Source organism: Suricata suricatta, chromosome 6 (assembly GCF_006229205.1).
Source record: "Suricata suricatta isolate VVHF042 chromosome 6, meerkat_22Aug2017_6uvM2_HiC, whole genome shotgun sequence".
Classification (NCBI taxonomy): domain Eukaryota; kingdom Metazoa; phylum Chordata; class Mammalia; order Carnivora; family Herpestidae; genus Suricata; species Suricata suricatta.
Window position 1 is genome coordinate 33100132 of NC_043705.1, and position 13288 is coordinate 33113419.

At 42.9% G+C, this 13288-nt stretch overlaps 1 protein-coding gene across 11 annotated transcripts in view; it reads right to left on the reverse strand.

The window, feature by feature from the left end:
* Positions 1-13288, reverse strand: part of NR3C1 (nuclear receptor subfamily 3 group C member 1) — a 117199-nt gene that overhangs the window by 20494 nt on the left and 83417 nt on the right. For 10 of the 11 annotated variants that reach the window (XM_029942167.1, XM_029942164.1, XM_029942170.1 and 7 more), the window contains exons 3-4: positions 6065-6231; positions 1033-1149 (exon numbers count right to left, since the gene is read on the reverse strand). In XM_029942167.1, coding sequence (XP_029798027.1) covers positions 1033-1149; positions 6065-6231 — 284 coding nt within the window. The remainder of the gene's footprint in view (positions 1-1032; positions 1150-6064; positions 6232-13288) is intronic. The other variant, XM_029942171.1, reaches the window with a different exon arrangement.

The window sequence follows — 13288 nt, forward strand, 5'->3', positions numbered from 1 at the left end:
ATTCTCTGCTGGACTCTGCAAACCCAAGTAGACAGTCGCTCCTTAATGCAAGCACTACTTTATTCGGTTGATGTATCGCCTGCCTCCTTGGCAGGTTTGAGCAGGAAGGTGCTACCGTCACAGCAAATACTAAGCACGTGAGTGATTCTGGCACCACCACTACCTTTATGGGGTTTGCCAATTCAACTAAGGAGAATTCCAAAGGTTTTTCAAACCAAAGTTTTTTGTTTTTAATTTGTTAATGTTTGTTTATTTTTGAGAGAGAGACACACAGAGCATGAGTGCGAGGGAGACACAGAATCTGAAGCAGGCTTCAGGCTCTGAGCTGTCAGTATAGAGCCTGACATGGGGCTTGAACCCACAAACTGTGAGATCATGACCTGAGCCGAAGTCAGATGCTGATCTACCCAGGCACCTCTCAAAGGAAAATTTATAATGATGAGATCAACATTAATTACACAACTTGCTATATAAACAGGGCTATGAAACTCAAACTTATAACTAGCTTCAGGTTTCTTCTTTACTTGAAAAACAAAACAAAACTCATCCAACATCTTCTTGAAGAGTCCCCCCCTCCACCTCACCCCAGGTAGATTTATTACCCATCCATATCTATCTATCTATAGAACCTAGTAAAAGGTAAATGATAGAAAGATGGACATGTAAATCATCTCTCTGAAAGAGAAACATTTTCAACTCTAGGAAATAGTTTTGAGACTGGAGGAGAGAAAGCTACAAGTAATGTCACTTCACATGTTGTAAGTTTCACTTTTTTTTACCTAATTATTTGCTTAGGTACAGTCTGGCTATAATGAATTCCATGTGTGTAATACAAGCTGGTAAAAAAATTCAAGTGGAATATGAACTATTCATAAAAAGTTCCTATTTTATAAAACAGTAATATGAAATTTTGTTAATTAAGCACATGTATATTGCAACAACTAAAATATTACTTTTGCTCACTTTTATTTAAAAAAGGAAAACGAATTTTTATATGATGCAGAAACTATTCCTTTTAGGCATTTACGTTACCTTCCAGGTTCATTCCAGCCTGGAGACATTTTCGATAGCGACATGCTGGACAGTTCTTTCTTCGGATCTTATCGATGATACAATCATTTCTTCCTGCACAAAGATAATTGTGCTGTCCTAGGCAGAAAACAAAAGCCCTGTTAAAATTTCCCAGATTTTAAGGGATCTTTTTATAGAGAGAGTCATTGTGGGCTGAGCACAGCCAGGGACCACAGGCAGTGATGAAGAAAACCACCCCGGCCTCCATTCCCATTACAGAGTTGTGAGGTCAACTTAAAGCCCTCCCTTTCTTATTCTGCTCAACACGTAAACATAGTTCACGAGAAACACTGCAGGATCCATGCAGAGAAGTGCACAGACTGTAAGTGTAGCATCTCATACGTTTTCACAAACCAAATGCCTCCACGAGTCTTGTCCCTTTCCAGTCACACCCTCCAAAGTAACCTTGTTCTTCATTAAAGGAAAACTTGTTTGAAGTGCAGTTTGACACTTACAGAGGACGTCTGAAGTCACTGTTTCATTATGACTTCTAACTTAATGCTAAGGAAGGTTCAACAAAGAGGAAACTGCTTTCAAAATACTCCAAGAGCCCTGCATGGAAAATGACTTTCACTCAACATTATGCCACCATATGCAAATGGAGTATGCCCCTGCTTTAAGTCTAAGTGACAGGCCACATAATCTTGAATGTTAAGGTTGCCAACAACTAGTTAGGGAAATCACACACCCGGCAAACAAACTACCGTATAACGATCTTCAGATATTTGGTCATTATGTCACGTGCTTTCAGCATATAAGAGTGCTTAAATCCACCATTGACTCCAAGAATTTAAGACTGTCACTGTCTACAATCTTCGGGCACCTAGGATTCAATAATGTAAGAGGCATAAGTGCAGTTTTCACCTGGCAAAAAATTTAAAAGGGAAAGACTAATACCCTTACCCACCCCACAAGGCACATTCTGGTAGTTTTCCTTCAATCTGACTATTGAGTGTTGAAAAAAAACTATCTCAAGGAGCTGCTGGCCTGGAAGAAACTGAAAGGAGCTCCCCGCACAACAAACACTAGCTCAGCACCCATGAACCTTACACCTGAGGGGATGGTATGCATAGGACCACAGGGTGTTTCTCTTCACAAAAAGAAATCGCATTCCGAGAAAAAAAGACAATCATCATTATCAATTCACTTGGCTGAATATACCTTGTTTTGATTTCTGGGAAAAGGTCCTTTCTGCCCGGGGCTGCCTACTACTTGGATGGAAACAACCCATACTCCCTTCTTTGTAAGAGGATAAATCACAGTGCTATGAAGTGTGTATTTTGAGTAGATGGTTAAGTATATCAGGTTCGATTCTTTGCGAGAAGCAGGCCTCCGGGCTGACCGATGGCCTACAGCTGAGCTTTGGCCCAGAACTGCTCCCCAGTCCACTGCCCCATGTCTGTACCAGCCGTTTCCCCTCCTTTCTACATTGTCTACGTTTCCTAGCTTCTGTCTGAGACATGGAATTGAAGCACCGATGCAGTATCTGTAACCTCTTTAAAGCAAAAGTAGGAACAACGGATGTGTCTATATTTGAAGCAGTTAAAATCTAAAAAAAAATTACCGTTTATTCATTTGTGAGAGACACAGAGAAAGAACACAAGTAGGGGAGAGGCAGACAGAGAGGCAGACACAGAATCTGAAGCAGCCTCCAGGCTCTGAGCTGTCAGCACAGAACTCGATGCGGGGATCAAACCCACCCACAGTGAGATCATGACCTGAGTCCAAGTTGGGGCTTAACCAGTGCCCCCTGACCTTCCTTCTTTACCTGCTCTCAAAAACCGTGCAGTGGTGGGAAGTGCGCTGGTGAGCACTAGGAAGCCCTGGATCTGAATCACAGCCCTGTTTCCGAGCTGTGTGATCTCAGTAATGCTTAGTAACTTTTCGGAGCCCTGTTTCCCCATCTGCAAAGTGGGAGAAGTAGCACCTATCTTGCTGGGCTTGCGCAAGGATTGAAGGCAGTGGTACAGAAGCCTCTTACAAACAGTTCCTACCGTGTGGTAAGCACTCCATAAATGTGAGCTATTAAATAATATTCCCTCTGATTACTTTCACCTCTGTATCTAACTAGATTATAAACCCTCCCAGACGACAAAACTTTTGTCATACACTACCAGGGCATCAGTGGAGCAATGAAGTGAAAAGCCTGTTTGGAGTCAGACATGTTGGAATCCCAGCTCTGCCACTTAAACTCTCGGCCTCAGTTTCCTGGTCTATCAAGTGGGACCACAACAGCATCTATGAGCTCACAGAGCCCTTAGTTCAATGGTATGATGTACCTAAAACGTAATGCTTGGTATACGAGACATTAAGGACAGTGGATGCCTGTCACCATTATGGCCCCACCTTCATGATGACATGTACTTTTTGCAGAGGGGACACAGTAAAAGGGACTTGGTGCGGGGGCAGAGGGAGAGGGAATCTCTGTTCTTGTATATATGAAAAGATGTGAAGCTACCTAAAGTTTCCTTCTGTATGCAGGAAAGTGACTCCCAGAATACGGAGTTAAAAAATTCAAAATATCTATCCTTGACCTGGGTTGTATGGATAAGTAATAAGTAAAACTTCTTGAAAACTGTTGAATGTTTGGGTATTTATTCTATGCCAGTTTGGGGGGGAGGTAGCCTATTATTTCTAGCAGGTGCTGAAAATGGGCTACTAAGCGTATCACAGCCCTTGTAAACTACATCTCTGTAATGGAGACAACGCCTTCCTGTCCAGAGAGGAAGAGCAGGCTAGTAGTGCAAGTCAGGCTGCAGAGGGTTATAGAACATCAGAGCTGGAAGGGGCACTGCGGGAAATGAAGGTCCAAGTACAGGATCTACTTCACACAGTCCACAGTTACACCTCTTCCCACTGATTATGTAATTGAGCCATCATACTTAACTGAAACACTTAAATGCTAAATAAACATTTTGAAATGGTACAGCTCATATTCTAGGAAACTCTTACCTAAAAACAAGTATAAGAATTTAATTCTGAAGCAGGGGGTAAGCCGTGAGGGCATATGGCCTGCAGTGGTATTTTATTGGGGAGGTATGTTTAGCTTTTTAAAAATTTATTATTATTATTTTTTTTACTTTTTAAAGGGCATTGAAAGCTTGTACTAACCTTCCTTGCCCCCAATGTCTTCTATTTGCCAGAAGGACACATACTTGGGCCCTGTAGCCATTTAAATTTATAGTCCTGTTTTAAAGAATTTTTCATTCTCCTCCATTGTAGTTAAAATTTTTTTTAAATACCCATTTTTTTCTTTTAAGGTTCCACAGTCTCTTTTTGAATTTCACTTGCACAAATTAATTTGCAAGTATTGTTGTATACTGTATTACTGCTCTCACTGCGTTTGTATCCTGGACATAACTCATGAGTTAAGAAGGTGCTGAAACAGGGGCACCTGGCTGACCCAGTCGGTTAAGCATCTGACTTTGGCTCAGGTCATCATCTTGCGGTTTGCGGGTTTGAGCCCCAAGTCTGGCTCTGTGCTGACAGCTTGGAGCCTGGAGCCTGCTTCAGATGCTGTGTCTCCCTCTCTTTCTCCCTCTCTGCCTCTCCCCCGCTAGTGCTTGCTGGCTCCTCTCTCTCTCCCCCACACTTCCCTCCGTCTCTCAGAAATAAACAAAAACATTGCTAAAAAGTGCCGAGATAAAGTGCAGACAAGAAAAGGCTTCCTTCTCTCGGGTCTGTGGTGAATAAGGTCTCCTTTGTTAGAGGCACCGGAGTATACAGGGTGGGCTTTCCCACCCGATAGCTGGGTGCTCCTACCTGGTCAAAGCCTGCCTCCCTGTGCTCCAGGTGGTGTAACAGGAGGAATTTTATAGTTTGCTCATGGATTAAAAAGTAATCCAAACAAAAGAAAATGACTCATCTAACTCTTAAGGATATGCAAACAGAACTCTAGGCAAATAATAATAATAATCTTTCTCATACTGTGAATGGATAATTATACTTCTTTAAAAATTAATATACTCAGAGCTTTAGGTAATCCATTCAGGCCACACTGCCTTCAAACTGCTTTATAAATAACTAAAGTACATGATTTTTTCCCAAGAGGATCTCAGGGTAATTGCCAATACTAATTTGCTATGGAATGAATTTCTCTTTCTTTAAGGAGTTGATGTGATTGCCCTTGTCAGCGGGCTGAATCTATAACCAGGATAAAGTTATTAGTATTCATGTAGTGAAATCAGCTTCCCTACAATACCTTCTTTCTCCATCTCCTCAGGCCATCTACCACTGACTTACTACTACAACCTCGATAACTGGACACTGTTCACTCCTCTCTCACTTCAGGCAGACCGTGACCACCCAGAGGGTTGGGACCAGGCCTTATGTCGACTTCACACCACTTAGCACAGTGCCTGGCTCTATAGGAAGAAAAACCCCACCTAGGTCCTTGTTAGCATAGTTCTTACGTCCCCTCATTTTTTGTCAGACTGGAACAGTCTGGAACAGTCTTTAACCCACTACTTCATGGTTAAAGAGTTAAAGCCTACGACTCTCACACAGTGAACATTAGGTTTGGGCAGTAACATAAACCACCATTTCACATGACATGACAGCACTTTCTTATAGTTACCTTATGTTATCTGACCAAACTCCCTCCCCTTATTTTATATTTTTCTATTTTATTCTAGTTTTGTTTGTGTTGTTGTTTTATTCAAGTTAGTTAACATACGGTGTCATCTTGGATTCATGAGAAGAACACAGTGACTCATCCCTTACTTATGACACCCATAACATCCAGTGCTCATCCCAACAGGTGCCCTCCTTAATGCCCATCACACAGTGAGCCTATGCCACCACCTAGCCCCCTCCAGCAGCCCTCAGCTGGTTCTCTGTATTTAAGAGTCTCTTAGAAGGCCTACTAGCCACCTGGCCCCGCCACCTGACTTTACTGACTTCCAGCCTTAATGGGGTTCACTAGAAACTTCACAATCCACCTTGAGAGACAAGAACCAAGTAGAGGAAAAACAAAACTCTTCAAAACACACACTACCTTCCACTGCTCTCTTGAAGAATACTTTACAGCTTCCGCAAGTCAAGACCCCGTAGTGACACCCCGAAGCTTCATCAGAGCACACAAGGCAGAGTTTGGGGGGTGGTCCCGTTGCCGCCGCAGAGCTGGATGGAGGAGAGCTTACATCCGGTCTCATTCCAGGGCTGAAGGAGGAGAGAAAGCAGGGTGAGCACTTAATGGTCATGACTGTCAAACAAATATCGTGATACAGCTACCTTCTCAGTCCCCAGCGAGCATGTTCACAGTGAACTTTGGCTTCAAGCACTAGGCAAGCATTACCACAGCCTATTCACATGTATTCAAATAACATTTTATTCTTCTTTTAGACAAAATTAAGAGTGAGGGAATTTCTTTTTTTAACTTTTTAAATAGTTATTTATTTTGGAGGGAGAGAGAGAGAGAGAAGCAGAGTATGAGTGGGGGAGGGGCAGAGAGAGAGGGAGACACAGAATGTGAAGCAGGCTCCAGGCTCTGAGCTGTCAGCACAGAGCCTGATGCAGGGTCTGACCCCACCAGTGGTGAGGTCTTTACCTGAGCTGGAGTCAGATGCTTAACTGACTAAGCCACTCAGGCGCTCCAAGACTGAGGTAATTTCCTTTTAAGTATTCCCTGAATCGGGGCACCTGGGTGGCTCAGTCAGTTAAGTGTCTGGCTTTGGCTCAGGTGTCATGATCTCCCGGTCTGTGGGTTCAAGCCCAGCGTCAGGCTCTGTGCTGACAGCTCAGAGCCTGAGGCCTGCTTCAGATTGTGTCTCCCTCTCTCTCTCTGCCCCCTCTCACTTGCACTCTGCCTCTCCCTCTCTCTCTCTCAAAAAAAAAAAAAAAAAAGTATTCCCTAAAAAGAATAATGAATCAGTGCTTTACTTTGAAACTATCATATTTAGTTGCATAAGGTTTGTTTATATTCATATTCACCTTTGTCAAGGGGTGACTTACATATCATTCACCATTTGTAAGTGAATGGTCAATGAGTCGGGCTAAACAGAGAGTAGTGCCACTCCGTCTCTTCAAGAAGATGTCTCCTACCCCTTTAATTGCTTAGGCCCTCAATTTAATTTTTGTAATTTTCAGATCTTGCACAGGCTTCTGTCTAAACTCAGTCAAGTCTCATTATAGGTCTACCCAGGTCCTCTGTTAGAGTCAAAACTTTGTACAGTATTCAAGTTCAGGGCTACACCTCTCACTCCCAATGCCAAAGACTGATGCGAAACATCACTGTGTGTCACCTTCCTGTGTGGCTCACAGCCAGAACCGAAGGGGCTGTGGGCTTTCATCAGGCAGGACCATCCTGGCCTCCACACTCAGGCAACGTACGGCCCCGAGAAAAAGGGGCAGAATCTGCTTCTCCCACCTGGTCTCGTGTTTCATTCTGCAGACTTCCTGCCACAGCGAGTGCTATTGCAGTGTCTAAAGATAATCCATTCCCAATCTGTTTTGAAACACTTCAGCAAGCACAAAGGCTCCCCTCAATCCTGTCCTCATCAGACGAAGTGACTGCACCCTCCCAGTCCTTCGCCCAGGAGGCTTTGTCAGATGGACAGTGCTGCCATCACCCCAGTTCTGGGAATAGGCCTCAGGGTTTCACGTGTTCTCGGAACGCGGTCGCAAACTTCTGGATGCTTCTGTATCACAAGGTATTGATTCCCTGCTAGGCGGGGGATGGCGGACGAGGGGAGAGGGTAGCCTGAAATGACCCTGCTGGAGGTCTGGCATGAGCCACCCGTGATGAATGGAAGCTTGTGACTAAGGCAGAGCAGCAGCTCTGGACCGCACTTACAGATAGGTAGGAAGGTCTTGGCTGAAGTGAACAGAGCAATGTGTCAGGGAAGCAAAAACTTCCTTGGCTTCTGTCCTGAAGATGCGCCTATTCCTGCTCAGCCCATCTCTGTCATCTGACATCTATTTTTAGGGACCAACCAGTTGTTTATGGAAAATGAGTATAATATTTAAAGATTGGAAAGGCTACTTCTGTTTTGTTTCCTCCTCCAATTATATGTATTTCTTTGTATATAATACAAAGACATATGCATATGTGTATATTTTTAAAAAATCTTTAAACGGTGCTTTGTAGTAAAGGCGTACCTCAGTGGTACCACAGGTTTGGTTCCAGACCACAGACAGCAATAAAGTGAGTATCGCAAGAAAGCAAGTCAAGTGACTATTTTAGTTTCCCAGTGTATCTAAAAGTTATATTTATACTATTTTGCAGTCTGGTAAAATCTTTAAGAGTTTTATATCTAAAAAAGAATGTATATACCTTAATTTAAAAACACTTCATCTGCGTTTTCAGGGAGTCAAAAATCACAGATCACCCTAACAACAATAATAATGAAAAAGTTTAAAATAGGAAGAGAAAAACCAAAATGTGACGCAGACACACATAATGAGCAAATGCTGTCGGAAAAATGGTGCTGACCGGCTTGCTTGAATTAGGGTTGGCATGAACCTTCAGTTGGTAAAAGATGCAAAGTGCGATAAAGGAAAGCACTGTATAACAAGGTGAGCCAGACTTTGTAGCTGTGGGACACTTTCCTGAGTCAAATCTCGTCTAGCCTCTCACCAGCCCTGTGAGAGGACAGCAGCACCTCCAGATGAGGCCAGCGCAGTCGGAGGAGGGTGGTCAGGGGGCCTGCTTGCAGTCAAGCTGACAAGCTTCAGATCCCTGCTCTACCCATGGAAGGCCTGTGTGACCCTGGGCTGCCGTCCACCGCTTTGAGCCCCAGTTTCCTGAGTGGGAAGGACATCACTGTGTGTGTGCTGTGAAAACAGGAGACTACCCACAAAATGTAGCACATAATTCCTGCATAGAGCAAACACTCAATACACTTTCCTCCTTTCCTGTTTCAGAAAAACTGGAGATTTTACGAAAGCGCAGTATGTAATTATTATGTAAGTAGAAGGTTAGTATTCAGCCTAACACCCAGGATGGTACTCCCAAATTCTAGCTTATAAACTACAGCACCAGCAAAACATATTCGGGCCACTCAACCATAAGCTACAGAGGGCAACAGAGAAAGCTACAAACTAAATGAACAACCGGATGGATACAAGTATAGCTAAGAATCTGAAATTTAACTCAGGCTTCTGAAATCCCTTCAGTCATTCTAGGCTCCATCAGGTAAGAGTGGAGGTGGACCACTGCCAAGGGTACCACAGACATCGGTGGGAAAAAATCCATTTTTGTCACACAAACACGAGGACTAGGATGGCCTGGGACGAACACCACTGGGAAGCACGGATGAGTGCGATCCGGTGTACAACTGCAAATGTGACCCTGTGATACTGCCAAAGGGCCACAGGCCAACCAAACTGCTAGGACTACAAGGAAAGCCATGTGGAATCACCATCTTTTAATAAGGATACATGGCAAATACACGACAGAAAGAAAGAGAAAGAACACAAGAGTAAGAGTGTGTATTACACCTTAGGAATGGAAAAACTGCAAAGTCTGGGGTCTTTGATCAGTGTGTGCTGACAGCTGTGCCAAACTTGGAAGACAGAAAGAGGTTCTATCCTGAACTGACTATATCCACGGCGAGTGAAGACTCATAGGAACAAAATGACTTGTTCCAAGTGAGTACTTGACTCTTGCTTCCCATTTACAGAGGAGAGTGTGCTAAACGCCAGCTTATTCCTGAGTTATGGAGGTCCACATGAGAGTTGAGAAAGAAAGAAAAAACACACATACAAAGCTGGGTTTTTCTGTTGAGTTCTATAAGAAAATCAAGTGCTAAGAGGAGCCTGCCGGGTAGACAGCCCCGGATGGGTGTGAGAATTCATCCCACACCTTGAGGAGCTCGTAAAATGTGCAGGTAAATGACATCCTTTCATTTAGCACGTGCTCATGACACTGGAATGTCAGGTGCTGTGATGACACAGAAGTCATTTCATAGATGTGAGTCTTACTATGCTATGCGTGGAATACATCACTGAAATAATGAATCCTGAAACTGTGAATATTTTTATCTGCTTCCTGCAACATAGGAGCACCTGGAGGGTCTCAGGTACAGAGAAGTGGCATTAATACCCTTCCCTCGGAGCCAGCGGAGGGTTAATGGGCCTCCAGGAGCTGGAGTTCAGGTAATTGTAGATGTTTTTTGTGATTCTACCCCAAAATATGAATATGACATTTTGTTTTTTTAAAGGTCAGTACTGCAGTGTAGAATCTGAAACCCTATCAGTGAACTTCTTGAAACACTTACATTAAAATCCATCACTTTGAATGGCTCTTTTACCCATGCATAATTTTGTACTATCCTGCATTAGTCATTTGGAAAATACTGGTTTACTGAGTTAGGCAGATTTTCTGAATATTGACACAGGTCATTCTACAATATAACAGTCACATCTATCAGGCTTACAGTGGCAAACTTAAGTCTTCCGTAGTTCTAAATTGTCTTCCTTGAAGTGATAAGCTCACTTCTGTCATTTTTGAGAAAACATCTGCCAAACACCAAAGGCTCAAAACCATAGTTTATACATCGTAAGTCATGAATAAGGTGGCTTGTTCAGTATGCAACATCAGCAGCCTTACACCTACTCCTTTTTGACACATGCCTAAGTGCTATGGGCAGCTTAAGTATGTAATAAGCTTTATGCATCTTCCCATTTTGTCACACAGAGAGTAAGAGGGCATTGTCAAAGGTGAAGATTTAAAAGAATAATATTTTGCTTCCTCAAGGATATCTTTTTAAAAAAACTTTTTAAAAATGTTTATTTATTGAGAGAGAGAGAGAGAGAGAGAGAGAGAGAGAGAGAGAGAGAGAGAGAATGAATCAAGCAGGCTCCTTGCTGTCAGCACAGAGTCTGACAGAGGACTCAAACCCACAAACCATGAGATGATGACCTGAGCAGAAACCAAGAGTTGGACGCTCAACTGACTGAGCCCCCCAGGCGTCTCAAGTGGAACTGGCTTTCTTTAACTGGGAGTGCGAGGCAGTGAATGCAGTGACTATTGTACCCGAGGATGCCAGCAGTTTTGCTCATCGTTCCTTTTGTACCATCAAGTGCAATGTCGACACAGTGAGAAAGGCAAATGAAGACTGTGTATTTCTATGAATGTACTTCTGGAAGGATCCTGGGGACTCCCAAAGGTCCATGGACTACATTTTGAGAATTTCTGTTTGGAGCATAGTGAGGAGTCTAAATCAGGCAGGCTAGAATTCATCCCCTAACGGCAGTGTAGTAGTTTGGTGACCTTTTAATCTCTCTCAGTCTCAATTGCCCTGTTTCTAAATGGGGACTGTAATGTACCTGGCAAGATGATACAGTATTGCTTAGTAGAGGCTTTCTCCCAAAGACAAAGGAGCAGAGATGATAAACATTACAATCCAAATGTGCTGTTGCTTCAGCCTACGAGCTAAGTGAATTAAATCAACTTTTCAATGAAATGCAAGAAATATAATTGGGGTAGGGGGAAAACCCTAAAGAGTATCACCTCAGAAAACAACAATCCTGAAAATAAAACTGGATTAATTTTTACCAAGTACACACGGAAAAGGTGTTTTCTCATTGGCCAAATATCACAAATGAGTAGTTCTTTGCTCCCTGAGGAGGGGAAGGGGCGGGGTAGGTGGGTGGGGGGAAACACTTGGCAATGGGTGGAGACATCTGTGATTGTCACAATAGAGGACAGGCTGCATCTAGTGAGAAAAGACTAGAGTGCTGGTCCACCCACATCCACGGTCCACACAGGACACTCCCCCACAACAGAGTTAGCCAGTTTAACTGTCCATAATGCTGAGGTCAGGAACCCTTGCCATATATAAAACTTTAAGTAACACAGAGAAGAAAACAATTCAACAAGGACCAGAAACAGATTTTAAAGCCTTTGAACTATCTTTAAGGGGACCAAGTGCCCTACTGAAGCAGCCATCTTTGACTCAAGATGAGTCCAAAAAGAGATTCAAAACAGAGCTGACAGCAGGGACTATAGAGGTCTGGTGACTACTTTGAGTCAGTAATTTATTTGTCCCTCTAGGGCTAGCCCTAAAAGGTGGTTTTTATACATTAAAGTCACCTGCATTTTTCTTATCTTTTCTCATTAGGCAGAATGTAAATACTCAGCTGCACACAGCAGGTGATTATATTTTCTGACTGCCCATTTATCCCTGCATTAGTTAAAGGATTACTGATTTGTTTGATAATAAGCTATGGAATAGTTTTTAAATCAAACAGAAAATACTCTGGGGCAAGGCTTTCATGATATATTTGTTAAATGGTTCTACCAGAACACATGTTCTTGAACAAGTCAAAGAAATATTGATTATTCTCTTTGCTTTGCATTTGTTATGGGAGGTTTCTACTTGGTTTAGCTTTAGGTGCATATTAAGACAGTTCCCTCAAGCCATGCATCATTTTTCTACACTCACAGCAAACACAAACTCTACTGTAATAACGCAGGAACATTTTCAGTAAAGAGTGACAGAAGGAGGAAATGCCTCTTTCCCATCTCTGAGACACCAAGAGCCTGTCACTTAGTGTCTCTGGGCTTAGTCTCGGTCTGAAAAATGAAGGTCTTCAATCAATAAACTCCAAGGACTTGTCCATATTTCCCAAGGTGGCACTGGGGGTATAGGTAGTGAAGAACACATCTGAGTCTCTAAAGACTTCTTTGGTCCCATGTGTTTATGTCTATGAAGACCAAATATGTTCACCTTATCTACGCTTGTTTCGTAAAGTCTGATCACACATGTTTCAGAGAAGAAATTTATTTCTGTTTAGAAGGATCAGTCCTCAGTCTGGTCACTGTGTTAGCTAACCTGAAATCTTAGGCTGCAAGTTCTCAGCTCTCTTTGCTCAGGCCTGCATTAGGGGACATGAATTTTAACCAGTACTGATGTTGTGGAGTGAGGATGTGTGTTCCCTACCTCTTGAGAGCACACAAGGATAATTATGGTTTGGTACATACAGAATTAGAAATGCCACATCTCTGACGAACTCAAGACAGCTTTGAGACAATGGTAGGCTCACTGCCTTCTTCTAATGTATATTCCACTATATATCTAGGCACCGGTGAAACTGACGGCTGTGGAGCTGTGGTTTTGAGCTCAAATCTCGCCTGCAGTGTTTTTTTCTATCATTTCAAGACTTGATTTTTCACAGACTTTGACACAGTAGGTATCTACAGTGTCAAGTCCATAGCTGAATGTCAGTATTATTATAATTACTTGTGATCACACTGTCAGCTTGGCTTTGAGTT